The sequence below is a fragment of the Lissotriton vulgaris genome, unplaced genomic scaffold (assembly GCF_964263255.1).
Source record: "Lissotriton vulgaris unplaced genomic scaffold, aLisVul1.2 SCAFFOLD_1224, whole genome shotgun sequence".
Taxonomy (NCBI): domain Eukaryota; kingdom Metazoa; phylum Chordata; class Amphibia; order Caudata; family Salamandridae; genus Lissotriton; species Lissotriton vulgaris.
In genome coordinates, this window is record NW_028242734.1 from 498,891 (window position 1) to 522,494 (window position 23,604).

At 44.3% G+C, this 23,604-nt stretch overlaps 1 protein-coding gene across 1 annotated transcript in view; it reads left to right on the top strand.

Annotated features, from left to right (window-relative positions):
* The window catches only part of LOC147668858 (unconventional myosin-XVIIIb-like), a gene marked incomplete at its 3' end in the record, with an annotated part of 694,293 nt that overhangs the window by 491,612 nt on the left and 179,077 nt on the right, over positions 1–23,604 (top strand). The window contains exon 20 of the mRNA XM_086948392.1: positions 21,412–21,564. Within this exon, the coding sequence (XP_086804518.1) occupies positions 21,412–21,564 (153 nt within the window). The remainder of the gene's footprint in view (positions 1–21,411; positions 21,565–23,604) is intronic.

A 23,604-nucleotide genomic window follows, 5' to 3' on the forward strand; every position in this document is an offset into this window, starting at 1 on the left:
ACAGGACCTTGTTTAATGACTTTTGCTTTTGTTACTTGTTTTGTGCCATTATGTTACAGAAGTGTCCTTCCTAGCTATAGTTTGTTTGGTGTTTCTGATCACCAGGCACATTTGGGAGGGAGATGCATTTCTCGTCAATGAGAAGAGATTCTGATATGTGTTGGAATGTATAGTATTTAACAATGATGCATCTCGTACTCCCAGAGCTTTGCTGCAAAGCAGAGTTGGTAGCAATTTTGCAGATATTAATTTGAGATATGGGGAAATCGTAGATCCTGGTATATTAATGTTTTGAGTATTGTTTGATATGCCACTAACAATGAGTGCCTGTTTTCTATTAACTGGTGTTTCCACAAAGGAAAAATCCTCTTGAATTCATGGGTACCCCAAGGTACGTGTACTCCTTTACATTGCCAATTTGAGTTGCGTTAAGGAGCCACTTATGAGGTCCATTTATTTTGTGAATAATCACCATTACCTTGTGTTTGTAAGGTTGATTTCCATGCCATTTTTTGTAGAGTACTTGGCTAAGCTGTCTTAAAGCCTTTGCAGACCCACTTTAATTTGGCTTGCCAGGATGACATTGTCTGCCTACAACAGGATAGAAAACGAGCAACAACACTAATATTCTACAGTTTTCCAGTACCAATTTGTCGTCACCTTTGTAAATAAGGTTAATTATGGATGCTTTCCATTCGTTTGTAGTGGTTTCTTGCTGTAAGGCATCAACAATACACGTTCTAATTTCATAGCCCAAAAAATAGGGATTGCCTTATAAATAGCTTGTGTGATTCCACTTGGAATGAGTACCCCATTACATTTATCTTCCTTTTGGACCTTGATTTGGGTCGTCATGTATGACGTGGCTTCTGTATTTCCTGACCCTAGTTTTTGTGATATTTTTAACAAGACAAGGGAACCCGCAAAGTAGATTAGGACCTTGTCTACCTCGTGTGTCCATGGAATTCATTTGCCTGTCGAGTTGCGGCGCCACATATGATAGAACTGATGCACATTCACCCTTGCTTTTTTTGAATTTAAGTCCTCACTCACTATGCACTTCCCTGATACAGGTTTATTGATCTCAGCATGCCCAGCTGTTTGTACTAGGTTGTATCCCTCGTACTAAGCGCCTTCTAATTTCTATTCTTCAACCCCTTTTTTTGCCTACTCTCCATTCTTTCCACAGGCACTATAAAATTCAGGCTTGTATTTTACCCATCCTGATGATGATCCTACTATTGTTTTAAAAGGATTGAAACGTTGTCGACTTGTTTAAACAGTATGCACATGAATCCAATGTGATAAAAGAAGTGCTTGCCACAGTTATCCCTAAATCTCCACAAGCTAACTTTGTCTTGTCTGAAATGTCTTTGTCCAAATTTAATTGTTATGTGTTTGTGTAGGATGCAGGATTGTGTCCCACTGTATTGATGTGCTCCAAATTGTTTTTGCATTTATCAATTTATTAAATTGGTTGTCTGGCTGGACACCATCAATACAGTACTGATCCAAGTCTATATTTATGTCATCCATATTGTTTCTTTTAAGGACCTAGTTTTTGTGAGGCAGTGTCCTCTGAACGTTGCATCAATTGGCCTACATCATGGTATACTTTCACAGATGGTAGGTGAGGCCTGTTGAAGGGGCCCTACCTACAGGGAGGGAGGGGAGACCTTGGAGTGGATAGTCCAAATAGATACACTCTCCCAAAGTATAATGCAACTAGAACCAAGGATATCCCTTGCCTAATGGTGGAGAAAAATATCTCACATGGCAGCCCTGTCACTTTTCAAACCAGAAAAAGGTTTTTCGGTTTATAAGAAGATCCTCACCAACTCTAGTAGTGGCATGCTTCCTCATCAGGTCTTCTCCTGGCCCTTAAAACCCTTAAAAGCCAGGATGGGCTCAATAGTGTTTCAGGTATCCCTATATTGGTGGTCTGGCTGGGTATGGGCTAAAAAGCATCCCCAGGTATTTTAGGATATTATGGTCCTGTGACCGTAAGTTAACCATCAACATGTTTCTGCCCCTATTCTATGGCCTGTGTGGTCCAAGGCACTCATCAGTGCCCAGGTAAAACATGTGTGTTTAAAAGGCATGCATTAATAAATTGCATGCATGATGAGTGGTTTTACTCGCTGAGTTGTAGTATAGTCGTACCCCTATGTGGGTACCCGTCCTCCTCCTCAGGGGGTGGTGGGATTGTCCCTGTAGTCACACAGTCCTCAAGGGTTCCAAACTGCCTGATTAAATATTTTGTCCCACTAGCTAACAGTGACAGGCTCCCATGCGAGATACTTTTCTCCATTGTTAGGCAAGGGATACCTTTGGATCTAGTTCTAATTCATTGGATGCCATACCCTGGAGGGTTAACATATGTTTGTCTTCTTTTTTTGGTACCACTGTGCTTTTCAACAGGCCGAAGTGAGTACCCAGAAATTATGCTCAAGTACCTCCAGTGATATTTTACTTATTTACACTGAGGACCCCCCTTTGATTGTGTTGACTGTGTACCAACTATCTTTGGGTTGCGATCTCTGTTTGCATATAATAGTTTTACCCAAAACTGGTTCTCATTTTGCCTTTTGTCTTTCCAGGGGACTTTTTTGTATACAGGACTTAGGGTCCAGAAGTTATCTATGAATCTGTAACTTGTCAAGAATTTCCGTAGGGTTCTCCAAGCTCGAGTTTCCGCTCTTCTTGCCAACATGCAGGCTTTTTGAGTCAGTGTGAAAGACTTTGGCCCCTTGAAGCTTATAGGGTTTGTTGTTTTTTGTTTGTACACGTTGATTTGAGGGTCTCCTTGAGCATTTCTTAGGACTCTACCGGAAATAGGTTAGTGGTATGACTCTCCTCTATTAAAACTTCTGCTGCGTTGGAGACCCCATGTCTGGTAATTTCATTTGAGTGCATGGGTGCCAATAGGTCTCTGTGAGTAGTTACGTCTATATCTGGGTGTATTGCTGGAGGAATGCGTGTCTGTTGTTGTTGTTTGTTGTGTTTTGCTCTGTGTGTGAAAGCAGTAATTTTCAATTACGTGTGTTATTGTCCAAGAAGTACATTATTGGAGTAAGAACTTCCGTTAGGGATTATGTTTTCCTGGCCATCTTTCAACAAAGTGATACATAAATATGTCCTCTGGATTTGGTACTACAACCAAAATGGTTAATTTTTTCTACTGTTACGATTCAATGTGGCAATTGTGTTCTGCTTCCACTTCAAAATCAAAGGGGTTGCAAAATGGTAAAATATAAATCGCGGTGCAGATATCACTAGGGACAAACAGAATTTCTGATAAAAATGTCTTATTATTTCAAATTGGAAGACTCTGTTCGCTAGTAATTACTTTCTTGTGAAAAGTGAAACAGAGGGATGTTTTAATAATACATACAATGTCTGTCCTCTTTCCTGTACGTTACTGAAGACTGAAATCACTATTTAAAAAATCATAAACGTGTTCCTATGGTAACTGCAATTTGCTGAAACAGCAAAAGCATTAACTGTTGTTCCCAAATAGGATACCTGGTGAATTAGAGTTGTTGTGTAAGTACAACACGCCCACTTATTGGGTTATGCATCTATAATCTTTTGTGCCTGTTTTTGTTTTACTTCGTTTAACTTCTTTTTTCCTTGTTTTGTCGTTTATTTGTGCCTGTTTAGCATTTTTCTTTTTCCCCGTGTTTTAGGCTCTCCTTCCTTGTTGTCCGCCTACCTCGCCGCCCTCCGCCCTCCCTTCCCGCCACCGCCGCTTGTCCCCGCCCCTTTTTCTCTTATGTAACCCTCCCCGCTCCCGCCTCCCAGCTGCTCCGCCCACCCGCGCACTTCGCCTTAAATGGCGACCGTGCGAACGCGCAGCGGTCACGCGCAGCGGGCGCGCCGATTGTGCGCCAAAGGCGCGCCAAAGGTAAGCCCGTCTGCGCCCGTCCGCGACCGGACCGCGCCCAGCGCCAGGACCCCTGGCCAACGAAGACCCCGACCGACCCGCAGGACGTACTCAGCCGCCACCCTCAACGCACTCAACACCGGCCGACGCCCAGAGTGCCACCAAGCCACACCACGTCACACCCACGGACCCTTCAGCTGCCACGCCTGCAAATTCTCCTGCATCCGGACCTGCCTCGCACCAACACCCGCCAAGTCAAACACCAGCAGCACCCACCTCAAGTGCATCCTGCTCAACACCCGCTCCGTCCACAGACACGCCATCGAACTCTGGAACCTCCTAGACGCCACAGCCCCAGACGTTGCCTTCCTCACAGAGACCTGGATGAACGCCTCTTCAGCTCCCGACATCGCCATCGCCATCCCAGAGGGCTACAAGATCGTCCGGAGGGACCGAAACGCCAACCAGATGGGAGGAGGCATCGCCATCGTCCACAGGAGCACCATCCGTCTCACGACCAGCACCGACAACACCCTGACCAGCGCCGAACACCTGCATTTCCAGATCCACACCAACCCGAAGACCACCCTCAGAGGCACCCTGATCTACCGACCCCCTGGACCACGCACACAATTCAGCGAGGACATCGCCGACTTCGTCAGCCCGCATGCCCTCCCCTCCGCTGACTACATCCTCCTGGGGGACCTCAACTTCCACCTGGAGAACAACAACGACCGCAACACCAGCACCCTGCTCGACAACCTCGCCAACCTGGGACTCAAGCAACTGGTGTCCACCCCCACCCACCTCGCCGGACACACACTCGACGCAGTCTTCTCTTCCAGCACAGACATCGACTTCAGCCACGCCACTGAGCTTCAATGGACGGACCACAGCTGCGTCCACTTCACCTTCAAGAGAACGACGACCCACCACCACCAGCAACAGGCCGCCCGCAGAAGCTGGAACAAGATCACAGCAGACCAGCTCGCCACCTCCCTGAGCCAGCACCCTCCTGCCAGCTCAGCGAACCCCAGCCAGGCTGCCGACAACCTCACGAAGTGGATCAGCAACTGCGCGGACGAACTCGCCCCACTGAGGACCCCGCCTAGCAGACCCGGCAGCAAGAAGGCCCCATGGTTCACCGACGAACTCAAGAGCTCCAAGAAGAACTGCCGAGCCCTCGAGAAAGTCTGGAGAAGGGAACCGACACCGGACAACAGGACCTCCTTCAAACTCGCCACCCGGAAACACCACCAGCTGATCCGCGCTGCCAAGAAAACAGCATTTAAGGACCGGTTGGACAACAACGCACACAACTGCAAGGAACTCTTCAACATCGTGAAAGAGCTTTCCAACCCCAGCGCAGGAAACAACGACATCACCCCATCGCAAGACCTCTGCAACTCCCTCGCTTCATACTTCCACAACAAGATCGCGGACATACACAGCAGCTTCAACAACCAACCAACACACACCATGACCGAACAACCGCCCCCCACCACCACCCTCCACGCCTGGACCCCGATCAGCACCGAAGACACCATCCGCACGATGAACTCCATCCACTCCGGATCACCGACCGACCCCTGCCCTCACCACGTCTTCAACAAGGCCGACGCTGTCATCGCACCCCACCTGCGAGACATCATCAACACATCCATCGACACCGCCACCTTCCCTGAGAGCTGGAAGCACGCCGAACTCAGCGCTCTACTCAAGAAACCCACAGCGGACCCCACCGAACTCAAGAACTACCGCCCCATCTCGCTCCTCCCGTTTCCAGCCAAAGTCATCGAGAAGACCGTCAAAAAGCAGATGGCCGCCTTCCTCAAGACGAACAGATCCCTCGACCCCTCACAGTCCGGCTTCCGAGCCAACCACAGCACCGAGACCGCCCTCATCGCTGCCACCGATGACATCCGAGCCCTGATGGACAAGGGAGAAACAGCGGCCCTCATCCTCCTAGACCTCTCCGCGGCATTCGACACGGTCTGCCACCGCACCCTAGTACAGGGCCTCAGCAACATCGGCATCCAGGACAAGGCGCTGGAATGGATCATCTCCTTCCTCGACGGAAGAACACAGAGAGTCCGCCTTCCACCGTACAAGTCAGAGGCCTCCGAAGTCACCTGCGGCGTCCCCCAAGGATCATCTCTGAGCCCCACCCTCTTCAACGCCTACATGAGCCCCCTCGCGGCCATCGTACGCAAACACAACCTCAGCATAATCTCCTACGCCGACGACACCCAGCTGATCCTCTCCCTGACCAACGACCCCGCCGCCGCCAGAGCCAACCTGCACGAAGGGATGAAAGAGGTAGCCGAGTGGATGACAACCAGCCGCCTGAAACTGAACTCGGACAAGACGGAGGTCCTCATCCTGGGCTCCTCACCCTCCGCCTGGGACGACTCCTGGTGACCTCCCGCCCTGGGCACCGCACCTAAACCGACAGACCATGCACGAAACCTGGGCTTCATCCTGGACTCCTCCCTCTCCATGACCAGGCAAGTCAACAACGTCTCCTCGGCGTGCTTCAACATCCTACGCATGCTACGGAAGATCTTCTGGTGGATCCCCACCGAGACCAGGAAGACCGTCACCCAGGCCCTCGTCACCAGCCGACTGGACTACGGCAACGCCCTCTACGCCGGTACCACCGCCAAGCTCCAGAAGAGACTCCAGCAGATCCAGAACGCCTCAGCCAGACTCATCCTCGACATCCCACGAACCAGCCACATCTCCGGACATCTGAGAGACCTTCACTGGCTCCCCGTCAACAAAAGAATCACCTTCCGCCTCCTCACCCACGCACACAAGGCCCTACACGACCAAGGCCCGAGCTACCTCAACAGCCGAGTCAACTTCTACGCTCCCAAACGCCACCTCCGATCAGCCAACCACGCCCTCGCCGCCGTCCCCCGCATCCGAAGAGCGACTACAGGAGGAAGGTCCTTCTCCTACCTGGCCGCCAAGACCTGGAACTCCCTCCCTCCCGACCTGCGCCTGACCCAAGACCACCTCTCCTTCAGGAAGAAGCTGAAGACCTGGCTGTTCGAGCAGTAGCGGCACCCCCCACCCCCCCCCCGACCCAGCGCCTTGAGACCCTACGGGTATGTAGCGCGCTTTGCAAGTGTCACTGATTGATAATAAAAGTGGTTGGCGCAGAGAGAGTATTTGGGTGCACATTTTAACTAATTAGGGTGAAAAGTGTACTAATTAACTTGCATCTACGTAGCATGGTAGTGCTAGTTCATTTGTGTGTCTCTGGCATCTTATTATTAAAAAAACGTAAACCAAAGACATTAATTTTTACAGTAATGTAATAAAACTGATTGAAAAGTTGGGCAAAATATTTCATTTGTGTTCTAAATACTAACCTTCGTTTAGCACATTTCTTCCACATGAGTATTGTCTCTTGTGAGAGGTTGGGATGCTGGTTGAGGGGTGTGTGAACTCTTCTCAAGCAGCAGTCACTGTCCTTGTCAGGGTGAACCACAAAAGTCACTAATTAATCTGTGCCTATCCCTCTGTTAGCTTGGTACAAACATAGTCAGGCTTATGTTAGAGGCAATGCTTAAAGTATTTATGCAGTGCTCAAAGAGTAATAACGTGAAAACACAACACAAGACAAATTCCTCCCCAATTTAGAAAAATATAGCAACATGTAGTAAGTTTTTGGACACCAAGTTTACAAACATTCAATCAGTAGAACCAGAGATATGCAATTTCAAACATTTGCGGTATGTATAGTGCCTGAACACTCGCCACTATCTGGTTGTGTGAGACCGGGTGAAAGTCACAAGTTCAAGCTGACCAAAATGGAGCACAGGCTGGATACAGGAACCAGGTTAATCCAGCTGACAGTTACCTTTCTACAGTCTAGCATAAATTGTCCCGTTTGCAGCTGAGTAGCCAAGAGTACCAGAGAGAGCATCGCAGATTATCGTTGCTCTAGTGTGAAGAGCAGACTGAGCATTGTGGACGTTTTTCACTGTACACGATTATCCTGTCAAGTGTTGCAGACAGTTGTTACTAGAGATTTGCATTAGCAGTCGCCACCAGCTGTCGACACTGTAGTGCAAAGTGCAGATCTCACATTGCTGGTCATTGCTGGAGTAGTGCAAAGAGTCACATACTGGAGCTTTGCACTGGCGGTTGGTGCAGGCGGCAAGATTTTGGTGTGAATGGGCCCGTTTGCAGTCACAAACAGCCCAAAAGTTCAGGATATCAAGGATTTTCAGGAGCTCAACTTATGCCACACCAAAGGTCCAGAACTTGGGAGAAACCTTTCGGAGATCAGGACCTCAATCTAGCAGAGGCCAGCAAGGCTAAGGCAGGTCCAGGCAGGGCAAGGGCAGCATGACAGCTGGGCAGTTGCAGAGGAGTCTCTGGAGCTTGTTGTGTTCCTGTAGCTCAGAATAGGAGATCTGTCAGCTGACCCTTGCAGTCACTCTAGCCTGGGCTGAAGGGTGCAAGTCCTACCTTCCTTCTCAGACAGAAGGGCAGGAATCAAGCAGCAGGGCAGTCCTTCTCATGTACTATCCATAGGTCCAGGAGTGTACTGACGCATAGATCTGAGGGTCCTATTTTTATACCTGGTGCCTCCTTTGACGTGGGAAAGCTTTTGGAGTTTTCCCTTTACAGAAATAAATGTAATTTTCCGATTCCCTGCGCTGGTCCCTTTTTTTCCAAGGGGGACAATAGACTAGTGTGAATTCCTCTGTGTATGAGCTGAGGCAGCCCCATTGAAGTGCACATCTGGTAGGTGACATCTCCGCCCCCTCATCCTGCCAGAGATGGCCCACCCTGCCAACTTCTTGTCCCCCTTTGTGATGCTATCTCGGAGGAATACACAAACCCCAACTGCCAAGTACACCCACTCATGTGACCAGAGACAGGCTGCAGGCACAAAACGGTTAGGAAAAGAAAATACCATCTTTCTAAAAGTTGAATTTTCAGAATTGTGCCTTAAAATCCGACTTTACCATTACAGCGGGTTTTAAATTACAATTTCTCAGACACTAAATTACTTGCTCCCAAACAAGAGTTGTCACTTTTTAAATGTAATAAGGTAACCCAATGTTATCCAATGGGAGAGGTGGACTTGCAATAGTGAAAGTAAAAGTTTAAGGGTTTTTCACTACAAGGACATTTAAAACTTTAAAGTACATGTCCACATTTATAAATATACTGCACTCTGCCCTACGAGCTTTTTAGGAGGTAATATATCTACTGAAAAAGAAGGTTTAGTCTTGGCAAACGTTTTTGATTTTGCCAGGTTGAAATGGTGGTTTATAAATGCACACACAGGCTGCAAAACCAGGCCTGGGATATATTTTAAAGGTCTAGTTAATTGAGTGGCACAATCATTGCTGCAGGCCCACTAGTAGCATTTAATTTACAAGCCTAATGTACCGTACTACCACTTTACTAGGGACTTACAAGTAAATTAAATGTGGCAGTTAATTGTAAGCTGATTCCACCATGTTTAAAGGATAAATCAGAAGCACTTTAGCTCTGGCTAGCAGAGTCCTAAGACCTACAAATACACAAAAAAAGAGTGAAGGCAAGATTTTTGATTGAAGATAACAATGAGGCTGACAAGTCTAACATCCCCTTAATACAAGACATTTGGTCCACCTCTAAAATTGAAGAAAAGCTGAATGTATGTTGGGAAACCCACATCATGATGCACTGAACCAGTGCCTGCAACTATTTGATTATCAAGTTGCCTGTAAACATTGGGAAAATCTTCAAGTGTGCCAGATTGTTTGCAGTCATAATTATAGGAGTAGACAAGGTAAAATGGAGCATCCGGAGCACAGTTTCATTTGACATTTTGCTGTGGTGAAGCAAAATGTTTGCAGCAACTACACAATCACAACTTTGTGGGTATTCACAAAAGTGGAAGCATACTTTGAGTTTCCCGCAATATGTAGGCATAAATGCCTTGCAAGGTTGCTAAAGTTTTTAGAAGAGGAAACCATTTCCTCAAATGAAATAAAATTGAGGTGCTTTAAATAAAATAATATATGTGCATGTGCTACTGCCCATTATCAATATATATATATATAATCATTATAAAGAACAATCTATCACTCAGTGCAAGTTGGATAAAGACATATAATCTGTAGGAAATTCTCTTTTTGTATGGTCCCCCCAATTTGTTTCTGTAATGATGCTGCTGTTTTTTGACTCAGTGCACTGGGGCACTGCTAACCAGGCCCCAGCGCATGTGCTCCAACACCTAAATCATGTTGAAAATGGCTACATTGCTTATTGGCATATATAACATATCTAAAATTCCCTAGTGTACGAAAGTGTAACCAGGGCCTGTAAGTTAAATGCCACTAGTGGATTGCAGAAAATATTGTGTCACCACTAAATGTCTCCAGGCCTGTCCCTGGGTAGATAGTTTTAAAGCTGTTGATTCAAATTTGCAAAATAAACCTTTTGTAAGGCCTAAACCCTTCTTCTTAATACTTATAAGCCTAACAAGGCTATACTCACCTATAGGGCAGGGCTTATTGTAGTTCAAAAGCAGGGCATGCGTACTTCTGTTTTACATGTCTTGGCAGTGAAAAATCTAGCAAGTCGTTTTTCACTGTGGTAAGGCTCTCTCTCCTCTAGGAAAACACTGGGCTAAATTATAACACATCATAATGCTTAACTTTAGTTTGAGAATAGCTAGAAAAATGAATCAAGGAAACAGTTTGAAGGTAATTTCACATCCATTTTAAGGTCAACCTAGATTTTGGATGACTTTTTCGAAAATTACACTTTTAGAAAGTTGGCATTTATCTGCATGAGCAATGTGCCTTCCTGCCACTGTCACCTGGTGGTCGATGGCACCCCTGTGGTGAAACACTGCTCCCAGACAGTGGGCAAAAGGTTTGGTGTTTGGGAGATGTTTATCTCTGTGGCAAAATGACCATCTGGAATTTTGCCCAAGAACTTAATTAACTTCAAAGGGGGTCTACTCTGTCAAAGGTAGATTTAGCTCACACTTGGGCTGACTCCTCTATTGTCGTCCAGTCAGCCAGGCAGCAATCCCAGTGGGCGAGGGGCTGATTCAGAATTGGTTTAGAATTACCACAAGGGAGGAATTGCCTATTATCATAGCCACACCTTTGGGTGGGCAGACGGCACAGGTTCTGTCATGTTGGTTTTAATTGTAAAGCCGCACTGTGGTATAGTTTGCAGTAAAACACAGACGAAGTGCTGCAAAAGTGGGTATGGTCATCCCTGGTACCTTTTACCTCATTGGTCAGGGAGCGGCCAGGAGTTTACCCCTACGATCACACAGGCTGGCACTGGTCATAAATGTAGACTCCCCAATACCTACTTAATAACACCACTGGACCTGTGGAAGACAGGAGAATGACAGGAGTTACTGTTGTGACTTGTGGGCAGGCCTGCACGGGCTGGACCTTTTCTCACTTGTACATAGGACTGAGATGTGGATTCCAAGGTTCAATTAGCTGCCCTCCTGTTAAGCTACAAAGATGAGCCCAGCTGACCAGTTTCTACTTGGAATGCCCTATGCCCTGCTGGTGGCTTCTCCTGAAGTCAGTCATGCCCCCCAAGAGGTATGGCTAAGGCCCCATGGCCCTTGAATAAATGTCAGAGTGTACTCCTCCTGCCTAACCCTAGACTGATCCGTCAGAGTATCAGAGCGCTGTACAGAGAGGCACAGAAACATTGTACATATAAGAGGATAAACTTAAAGGAAATGTGTTAAAGAACATCCAGAAGCGTGGTGATATAAAATAACCCAAATGCTAATTCATTGGGAGACCCCGGAGAAAAAGAAGGAATGATAATTTAGAGTGTCAACAGGTCTATGATAAAGTTTAAATTGCAGAACCCTTTACTGGATATAACAAGGATAGTGCCATTATTACATGTGGTGGACAACCATCCACCCTAACTCATAATTCACGTTCTCACAAAACCTTAGATTCAATGATTTTTTTAAATATTTTTCGGTGTGTATGCACACATGTGCATGCACACCTGGATTCGGTATTTTACCACCCAATTGGATTGGATGGTAAAATACCGAATCTGAAAGGCCTTTGGGACTCAGAAGAGTCCCACCTACATCTGGAAGTTACCGAATCAGTAAAACCGATTCGGTACATTTACCGAATCGGTAAAATATGCCCCCTACATCCCAAAAACCCATTTACTGGTCGGTAACGGCCGAAATCGTCCGTTAACGGCCGGTAAATGGCCACCTACATCGGGCCCGAAGTCTGAAGGGAGAAAACTGTACAAGGCCAGATGCCAAGCTGCAGCTGATTGACGGCTTGCTGGACACAAACTTCAGGATTTTTGTGTTCAGAGCCTTTCCCACCTTTGTAAGCAGCTTCCCCAAGACCTCATCCTTTGCCAACTCTTTGTCAACCACCTCATCTTTCGATCCAGCTTGCTGCTTTGCCCAACTGAGGAATCTGCCTTCTGAGAGAAATTCTAAGTCTGAAGGCAACTCTTTGATCAGGACCTGCTTTGGCCGTGTATCTGACCCACGGCCTTATACCTTACTCTTGTCCAGGTCTCGTACGACTAGTTGTCTCAGTTTGTCACTTTGTGCATTTGGCAATAACATGTAATTCAAACTTTAAACAAGTCATATCTCTAGTTCCTAATATTGGATTTTTGTTGTTTTGGTCTCATTTTGTTTATTAAAATAGTCTCTATTCTGTTAAATGCGAGTAGGATTTCAATAATGTTGCGTTTTCAACTTTTTTACTGTTTTGACACTTTTAAATACTTTATAAATTTTCTTGAGTTAAGCCTGATTGCTCTCTGCCATAGCTACCAGGGGTTGAACTCAGGTTTATTAATTTGATTTATTTATTTGAAAAGTTATGGATAGCGCGAACATGACCCGTCAGAGTATCAGAGCGCTGTACAGAGAAGCACTGAAACATTGTACATATAAGAGAATAAACTTAAAGAAAATGTGTTAAAGAACATCCAGAAGCGTGGTGATATAAAATAACCAAAATGCTAATTCATTGGGAGACCCCGGAGAAAAACAAGGAATGATAATAATTTAGAGTGTCAACAGCTCTAGGATAAAGTTTATATTGCAGAACCCTTTACTGGATATAACAAGGATAGTGCCATTATTACATATGGTGGACAACCATCCACCCTAACTCGAAATTCACGTTCTCACAAAACCTTGGATTCATTGATTTTTTAAAATATTTTTTCAAAAATCATAGGGATCAATCCATCCACCGAGAGTGCATCGCCGGTAGGCCTGGCTTCTCAGCAGCTATATTCTTCTCCAAATTTGCAAACCCGGTTCATTGGGCCCAGTGCTGACTGGCATCAGACAACGTTGAAACCTCTTTTGCTACAGCCTGCAGCCTTGCCCTGCTGATAGGTTCTTACTTCCAGAAAAGAGACTAAGTCTGAAGGGAGAAAACTGTACAAGGCCAGATGCCAAGCTGCACCTGATTGACGGCTTGCTGGACACAAACTTCAGGATTTTTGTGTTCAGAGCCTTTCCCACCTTTGTAAACAGCTTCCCCAATAACTCATCCTTTGCCAACTCTTTGTCAACCACCTCATCTTTCGATCCAGCTTGCTGCTTTGCCCAACTGAGGAATCTGCCTTCTGAGAGAAATTCTAAGTCTGAAGGCAACTCTTTGATCAGGACCTGCTTTGGCCGTGTATCTGACCCACGGCCTTATACCTTACTCTTGTCCAGGTCTCGCACGACTAGTTGTCTGTGTTTGTCACTTTGTGCATTTGGCAATAACATGTAATTCAAACTTTAAACAAGTCATATCTCTAGTTCCTAATATTGGATTTTTGTTGTTTTGGTCTCATTTTGTTTATTAAAATAGTCTCTATTCTGTTAAATGCGAGTAGGATTTCAATAATGTTGCGTTTTCAACTTTTTTACTGTTTTGACACTTTTAAATACTTTATAAATTTTCTTGAGTTAAGCCTGATTGCTCTCTGCCATAGCTACCAGGGGTTGAACTCAGGTTTATTAATTTGATTTATTTATTTGAAAAGTTATATATAGCGCGAACATGACCCGTCAGAGTATCAGAGCGCTGTACAGAGAAGCACAGAAACATTGTACATATAAGAGAATAAACTTAAAGAAAATGTGTTAAAGAACATCCAGAAGCGTGGTGATATAAAATAACCAAAATGCTAATTCATTGGGAGACCCCGGAGAAAAACAAGGAATGATAATAATTTAGAGTGTCAACAGGTCTAGGATAAAGTTTATATTGCAGAACCCTTTACTGGATATAACAAGGATAGTGCCATTATTACATATGGTGGACAACCATCCAACCTAACTCATAATTCACGTTCTCACAAAACCTTGGATTCATTGATTTTTTAAAATATTTTTCCAAAAATCATAGGGATCAATCCATCCACCGAGAGTGCATCGCCGGTAGGCCTGGCTTCTCAGCAGCTATATTCTTCTCCAAATTTGCAAACCCGGTTCATTGGGCCCAGTGCTGACTGGCATCAGACAACGTTGAAACCTCTTTTGCTACAGCCTGCAGCCTTGCCCTGCTGATAGGTTCTTACTTCCAGAAAAGAGACTAAGTCTGAAGGGAGAAAACTGTACAAGGCCAGATGCCAAGCTGCACCTGATTGACGGCTTGCTGGACACAAACTTCAGGATTTTTGTGTTCAGAGCCTTTCCCACCTTTGTAAACAGCTTCCCCAATAACTCATCCTTTGCCAACTCTTTGTCAACCACCTCATCTTTCGATCCAGCTTGCTGCCTTGCCCAACTGAGGAATCTGCCTTCTGAGAGAAATTCTAAGTCTGAAGGCAACTCTTTGATCAGGACCTGCTTTGGCCGTGTATCTGACCCACGGCCTTATACCTTACTCGTGTCCAGGTCTAGCACTACTAGTTGTCTGTGTTTGTCACTTTGTGCATTTGGCAATAACATGTAATTCAAACTTTCAACAAGTCATATCTCTAGTTCCTATTATTGGATTTTTGTTGTTTTGGTCTCATTTTGTTTATTAAAATAGTCTCTATTCTGTTAAATGCGAGTAGGATTTCAATAATGTTACGTTTTCAACTTTTTTACTGTTTTGACACTTTTAAATACTTTATACATTTTCTTGAGTTAAGCCTGATTGCTCTGTGCCATAGCTACTAGGGGTTGAACTCAGGTTTATTAATTTGATTTATTTATTTGAAAAGTTATATATAGCGCGAACATGACCCGTCAGAGTATCAGAGCGCTGTACAGAGAAGCACAGAAACATTGTACATATAAGAGGATAAACTTAAAGAAAATGTGTTAAAGGACATCCAGAAGCGTGGTGATATAAAATAACCAAAATGCTAATTCATGGGGCGACCCCGGAGAAAAACAAGGAATGATAATAATTTAGAGTGTCAACAGGTCTATGATAAGGTTTACATTGCAGAACCCTTTACTGGATAGAACAAGGATAGTGCCATTATTACATGTGGTGGACAACCATCCACCCTAACTCGAAATTCACGTTCTCACAAAACCTTGGATTCATTGATTTTTTAAAATATTTTTCCAAAAATCATAGGGATCAATCCTTATTATGCTTACAATAGTATGAGGACTAGTAAAGCATTGTAACATGGAAATGTTTAACTACAATCCAACGTTGTACAAAAGGGGGTGGTGATGGACGGAGCATCTGAATCAATCAAACACTCACACCCAGTCAACAGATCTGGGTTTAATCCATCATCGTTCTTTAGCCCACTCTGCCACCCCAATTCAGACATGGCCATATGCAAATCAGTCTGACCCTGTGCCTCATGGGAACAGTCCAGCCCGAACTGCCAAGCCATGCCTTCCCTGGACCGGATTCAAGCTTCCTAGGACCGGTTTCTGGCATTACAGCCGTCTTCAGCCAGGCTTGCTTGAAACCAGTGACAAAGTGAGCAAGGGACTCACGTCTGAGCATACCTTGCCAACTTATGGTGAACAAAGTGGTACAAAAGGGGGTGGGGATGGACGGAGCATCTGAACCAATCAAACACTCACACCCAGTCAACAGATCTGGGTTTAATCCTTTTCCGTTCTTTAGCTCAGTCTGCCACCCCAGTTTAGACATGGTCATATGCAAATCAGTTTGACCCTGTGCCTCACGGGAACAGTTCAGCCCGAACTGCCTAGCCATGCCTACAATCCAACGTTGATATGACACTGTTGATGTTATCAGACCTGTCATCCATAGGATGATCTTCCCCCAAATATTTTGCCTGCTTACCTCCTCTTTTGGTTGTATCTTTTTGTTGGCCTTAGACCTCTGAGCACTTTATCACTGCTGACCAGAGCTAAAGTGCATGTGATTTTTCCCAAAACATGGTAACATTGGTGTATACACAATTGGCATATTTCATTTACTTGTAAGTCCCTTGTAAAGTGGTATACCATTTACCCAGGGTCTGTAAATTAATGCTACTAGTGGGCTTGAAGCACTGATTGTGCCATCCAGACAAGTAGCCTTCCAAACCTGTCTCAGGCCTTGAATTGCAGGGCCTGTGTGTGCCGTTGACTGCCACTTCGACTTGGCATTTAAAATGACTTGCTAAGCCTTAAACTCCCCTTTTGTTACATAGAAGTCACCCCTAAGAGGGGTCCTAAGTAGCCCATAGAGCAGGGTTCTATGTAAGTAAAGGTAGGACTCGTACTGTTAAGTTTTCCATGTCCTAGTCAGGGCTAGAAAAATCTACTAGTCCTGCAGGTCTAGTACCTTGGAAAATCCCCTCGACCCAACTGCAACCTACTTGACCTCCTTCTCTGAAAACAGAGCAAAAGTGACAAGTTAACAAGATTTGAAGGCATCTTTATTGCTAATTGCTCATTACCTTTGTGAGCAATAAAAATGCCTTTAAATCTTGATATTTCTGTCACTTTTGCTCCGTTTTCAAAGACAGAGGACAAAAGTTCGTTTGTCTTCCTACTCACCAGAAAGGGCAAGTAGGGCCTAAAAATAGCTTGTCCTCATCAATTCTCCCTCACAAATACGAGCGGGCAAGTGGATTTGTCGAGCCCTTTTAGTAGTGACTAACACCCACAGTCGTTTTTCGCTGCTGTGAGGCCTACTCCTCTCATAGGTTAGCATTGGGAATTATTTATAACACTTAAATCTGTAACTCCGGGTCAGAAAGAAGTAGCTGCATCATATTTTATATCTTGGGAATGGTAATGATAAATCTTCTTTAATTGTGAAATTGGATTTCACATTACCATTTTAGAAATGCTACTTTTAGAAAGTGGTAATTTCTCTGCTCTTAATACTCTGTGTGGCTGCAGCCTGCCTCCAATACACGTCTGGGGTGGGTGACAGCTAAACTTTGGGTGTGACAGAGAACTCATCTGCATTCATCTGCATTCGGATAGCTCTTCCTTTATAGTAAGAGAGGGGGCTGAAACGACTGAACAGGCAGTGTCCTGTTTCCCACACAAAAGGCTGATTACTCCCTACTGATAGTCTGGAAACGGGGCTGGGAAGAAAGGGTCTGTGTGCACTTCAATGACCCTTCTTTGAACTCACCCTCAACTTCAGAGGCACAACTAGGTATAGGTACTGGGGCTCTGACCCTCCCAAGACAGTACATTACTGGGCCTGTGGAGAACCCTGCCAGGAGTAAAGACTGCTGTGCTACAAGGACTGCCACTCTGCTTGACTGCTGCTCATGAAGAACTGCTTTTCTGCTCTGCTGCTCTGCCCTGCTGCCTGCTGATCTTTGCCCTGCTGAGGACAAGGACTAGACCTTTTTCACTTGAACTCAGAGTGGCTCCAAGGGCTTGCTGTCTTGCTCCGTGTTCTGACATCTCATGGCCATCAAAGACTTCTTTCAACCCTGCAACAGTACCTAGAATCTGCCTTTTGTGAGTCCTGCCTGCCAAGGAGTGCCATTCCAATCCTGGAAGGTGAGCTCTTGCTGTGCAGAACTATTTAAAATAGACACACTGATAACTTTCTACCGATCGGAACTCATCTGCATCATAAAGTGGTTAATTGATGAAGCCTTAATTGCCTGCATCGATCGAAACCGACGTATTGAGTCTTTGACTTTGATGCTTTCTGCATCCAAGTTACCTTTCAGCCCTGTATTCGGTCTGCCCTCCATCGTGGTCAACCTGAACTTTGGATTTACCCCGATCCTAAGTACTATTTGCTTCTGATTCTAAGCACTACTCTTTGGATAAGCCTGACTGTTCTGTGCCAAGCTACTAGAGGGTGAGCACAGGTTATCTTTTATTTTGTATTAAACTTACCCTGACTAGAGTGGTGGTTCCAGTGTATATGGTGCATACTTTGACAACCAGAAACCCCAGTTCTAACTCACACATTCATTGAAGAGTAACATTTTGAAATGCATAGTGGCTCAGTTTTAAGTTAGTATATTTTTATTCTATAAGAAGCTTGGAGATTTGCCAGTAATGGTGCGTAACACACAATGCACACCATAACGCATGATAGTTTACCTCTATAGGAGCTTACTAACTCACTGCACAGTATATTTGTAACAAAGTTCCCTGATGTGGCCAGTGTTCCATTAAGGCAAAATACACTGGGGCATATTTTGGAATAGTGGTGCAGCTCAGCAAAACGCCTTGCTTTGCTGTGTCACTTGAAAAAGGGAAGGAATGTGCTGTATTTAGGGCATAGAGCGCATTCTTGACTGTTTCCCCTGCGCTGGTGCCCTTTTAGCAGCCGAGCACCAACGCAGGCACCCTATGTGTGCTGCAGAATGCGGCATACATAGAAAGATGAAGTAACGAGGGGAAATAAAGATATTTCTCCTTGTCACACCTCTCCTGGCGAGCCATATCTTTTTCGTGCGTTCCCAGGTTTACAAGGTCTTAAAAATCTGGGAATGAATCGGAATCCATGGGAGTTGTGTGGGGACACCCACTCAATACCCATGGAACGCCTACCCAAAGCAGAGTAACCCAACACAGCGATTTCCGCGGCATTGCGTTACTCCAGAGTTGTGGAGCAACGCAAGGTGGTTTTGCGAGGCGTTAAAAATGTGGATTAAGGTTTGTGTTGCTCTTGCACCATGTTGCGTGGTGCAAGAGCGACTCGAACTGGGCCATTAATATGGCCCTTAGTTCTACCTAAAAAAAGGTTTAAAAATGAATTAATAAAATGGAATTGGCTGGAAAATATGTTGATGTATTCAGTGAGCTGCTCCTGTGAAGACATGCACCACTTGAGAGATATATAGTATGATATTTCTCAGGGATATTTCCAAGATTTTCTCGCAAGGCCTTTTATGTGAGTGTCCTTGGCAACACTCCCACTAGTCCTATTGAATAGTCACTGTGACCTTTTCAAAACAGGAGTTTTCTCTCTGAAGTCTTTCTTCCTGGTACAAGGTATCACATATTCAACGCTGAAAAATGCTAATTTTAGTCCTGCTGCTTTCTAATATATCCATATTTAATATATCATACCACAATTGTCGTGCAAATTGATTTAGTAAACCGGTTCATGGGTATGATATTAAAGATAAGGATTACTTCTGTAATCTTAAAAGTCTTTCCCCGCAGCAAATGTAGTGCACAGTCATACAACTGCGATAGAAGCGTTTACACCCATAAAATGTACCGAATACTTTATGGGACCTAATGAAAAGACATTTTGGAGTCACTATAGTAGTACTCCCGTGGTACCCTTTTAAACACTCTTAGATGCCTTTGTAAATTAGCACCAAGCAAGGTCGGACTGGGACAGAATATAGGCAGGCACCAAAATAAAGTTCTGGCCATTAATCCATCAGACGGATAAAAAGTTGCCCAGGTGTGCAAGTTGGGCCAGTTTTTAACTTGTAAAGGAACACTGCATGAGTGTTTTACAAGATACAGAAGTATGCATAGATTTCAGGTTGATGTAGGCAATGCTCTTTTTAATATCAGGAAAATCATGGAGTATAAACAGACCAAGCAGATCAGGTACATGGTTGTGTTGGAATTCCTTTGCAACAGCAATGGCTCGTTTTCCCTGCGCCATCAATTCTCCATCCTTTCCTGTTCCCCATCAGTTAGATCTCTGCTCATTCCCAAATTATTTTTTTAACAACCTGACAGGAATTCGCTTATGTTATACGTCTTGCTTCACATTCTTTCTTGAAAATGCTACAGAACAGACAAGCTAGATCTTGTTTATAAGCATTTACTGAAGTATTCCCAACAGTGCATTTGCTCAAGAACTTCCAGTTCGTTGCATTTTAGTTTCCAGACCAGTGGCACGCACATGCTGTAGAGGACGTAAGCCATTTTGTTTTCCCCTGGTCTTCCAGGTGAATCACTCAATTTCTCTGCTACAGTCGTTCACTCATGCATAGTTTTAGTTTCGAAAGCAGTGTGTCGATCCTCTCTTTCCTCCTTGTCGATATTGACCCACTTGAGCCTGGTTTTGCAGCAAACTTGCTCAAAGCAGTTTGGCTAGAAGTAAACTTTTGAACATGTGAATAGCTCTTATAACAGCTCACTGTGGGATTTGCCTAGGGCACGACATTGGTAAGAATGAGATCATGAACTATTGACATTTTTGAACACACAAAGACGGCACAGTGTGAATCTTTGTGAGCGTTAAAAATTAAATTGCATAGAAAATGAAAATTACATTTTGAGGCACAATATAACTGTAAAATGCCAACATTGTAATTCTTTCTCCAACTACTAAAGGAACAGTGGGAGAAAGTAGCTTTTCTTCCTTCCTTAGGGTTCTAAAGGAAATGTATCAATTGTTCGCCATCACTTGGGAGGCTGTTGCGACTTGTGAGAAGAGCCACAGCGGCTTCTATCACTGGGGCATTCTCCCAGTAGGCTACAGTATGGGGATTTTGGGATTGCTTTCAGAGCTACAGGGGCTGCCATCCCAACCATCACAACATGGCTCCATTCTGATCGTAGACTACAGTGTGGGGCTAGTATGAAATGTTTTTCCAGGATAATTTTGCTTTGCAGCCTGGCCCTGCGTGTAAAGTTACTGACTGACCATACAGGTGGTAAAGGTTTTAAATATGGAAGGGACCTGTGGGGGAATGCGTCTGCTAGGTGATTGACAGTTCCAAACAGCAATTAAAGCTGAGAGTGTGTTCTTGGACCTTGCGTGATCCCCTGATGTTAGTTTATTTGATCTTATTAGAGGACAAAGCATGTCTGATGCTATTTTAGTATCTCTATACGTATGGTGAAATGGGTGAACTATACATTTCAAAACAAATATTCCTGTTTCATCCAATGCATTTAGTTCGAGGATAAATATTTTTACTGCAACAAGTTTCAGATATATAGGGATGGTCAGTTTATAAGGTCAGCTGCTTGATTATTTGTATCATTCATACACTACATTCTTGGCACCCACTTCTAATTAATGCTAACCTACCTTTGGGGAGATGCAATAACTTCAGTATTTTGTGTATTCACAACATTAATCTGTGACCATGCAATATTTGGATACAATATGTTCAGACTTCTAATGAAAACTGTCTTTCCTTAGATTGGTCACCGAGACTTTGACGTGGAGAAGCGTCTCCGTCGAGACCTAAAGAGGACACATGCCCTTCTTGCAGATTTGCAACTTCTTCTGGCGACAATGGACAACCCGAGCCAACCACACAACAAGGGAGAGATGGAGAAAGTACAAGCACAGGTTAGAATACGTATCCACATATATATCTAAGGGTTAGTACCATTATTGCATAAAGTCAGCCATGATTTCTAAATGTATGAAGCAAATGATGTCCACCTCCAGGAGTTTCAAATACTTGTTGTGCCAGTCATAAGATTCCTAAATTATGATTGTACTATGAAAGCTGCAACAATGTAAAGTTGTTGCAACCTAAACCTAAACATTAACTAAACATATAGTTTATGTTAGTCTTTGTGAGAAAATAGGCACATAATCAATTACTTCTCTTTGAGAATAGTGTTTATTCATTTGAACGACATTCTGAACATATGCATAAAGAGTTCAGTGTCTGACAACTCATAGAAGGATCATTTGCAAAATTACTTGTATGATTGATTGACAACATATATTAAGGCCTAATTATGATGCCAGGTGGACACCACTATTACAATGCGACCACACATGGTGCAGTTGCATACTCCCATTTGTCTATGAGAGGTTGTGCTGCGGCCGTAAACCGGCCATAGCACAAGCTCCCATAGACAAGTGGGAGAATCTGTTCATCCCTGCACTGCGTGGCAGGCTCCTCAGGGTGCCTGCCACACGGTGTAGGGATTAACAGGGGGCGCCATTGGCCCCAACTGTAGGCTGCAGCGTGAAGGGAGCCCTGCTAGGGGCCCCCAAATTCGTTGTCTGACAAGCTTTCCATATCGGAAAGTCCTACATGGAAGCCTGTCGGAAACTGACATCGTAATCCTTATGGCAGAAATACCATCCATAGGGATTACGTGCAGGCCACCAACTGGCCGATGGGCTCCATGAGCCCATCGGAAGCCAGCCGGAATGATCGGCCGGTTTCACTTTTGACTGCCTGCATCGTAATGCGGCGGTCTAAACTGAAACTGTGATAATACTGGGAAAGCCTCCAACCTGCGGTTGGAGGCTTTCTGACTCTCATCGTAATGAGTGCCTTAGTGCTATTAAACCAAAAAGGGTCACTTTCTGCTTTGGTCCAGTATGCTCTTCTATTCTTCTTCTCCCACTCATCAATATGATGTTTTACTTTGGCATCCACTCATATGGTTCTCTTTTAAATATTCGTTCTCACTTATTATTCTGCCTCTCACTAATGTTTTAATTATCTTTGTTGCTATACTCACCCATCTCTCCTCACTTGCTTTGTATCTCTCTCACTGCCTCTCACTCTCACTCTCCCTCTGTCTTTCTCTTTGGTACCTCTGCAGTTTCTTTTCCATATATCTTGAAATTGTAATTTCTGGAAGTATTTATCATCTCTACCCTTTCTCTCCTTCTCCACCCTATCATTTTCCTCTTTTCTCTCCCCTCATTTTACCACTCTTAGTCTTCCTACAGTTTGGTATTCTTGGCCCATCACTTATCATGTATAATTATGAATTCCAGATCTGTCAATGCATTACAAACGTATTTGAGCCCTCGTTAACAGTTGGCCAGGATTAGGTGCAAGACAAGTGGGGGCTGGAATTTTCTATTCTGTCAGGCATCCAGCATCAATCAGTGGCTATTCAGAGTTTTTGCTCAAAATGGGGAATAGCTGCATGGATCTACAAACAGCATTTTTTCCATTCCGAGGAGAAACATGCGGCCAAAATTCAATTTAAGATATAGCCCATGAGGTCATTCAGAGATATGCTCCTCATTTAAAACTTCCATAGGAAGAAGTCAACGATCACAGTGCAACTGCCTCAATATGTAAATCTCTTTCCACGGATTTACAAAATCTAATCACACTCATCGCCTTCAAGAAGCACCTCAAGACCCATCATTTCATATAATTCTTTTTCTAGTTCTGGCCGGAGAGTCCTATCATACTCCTCGAATCTCTAATTGCCTTGCAGATTGTTTTGGAGACTACTACTATCCTCTGTTACCCCCTGATGCACTCCCATGTGCTTTATGAAATATCTTACTCTAAAGTTCCCCAGGACCTACTTTGTCACTGCACATCATAGATATTCTCCAAATACATTAAACAAATATGCAAATAATGCACTTTGTCTCATTTTACCTATTTACTGTAAA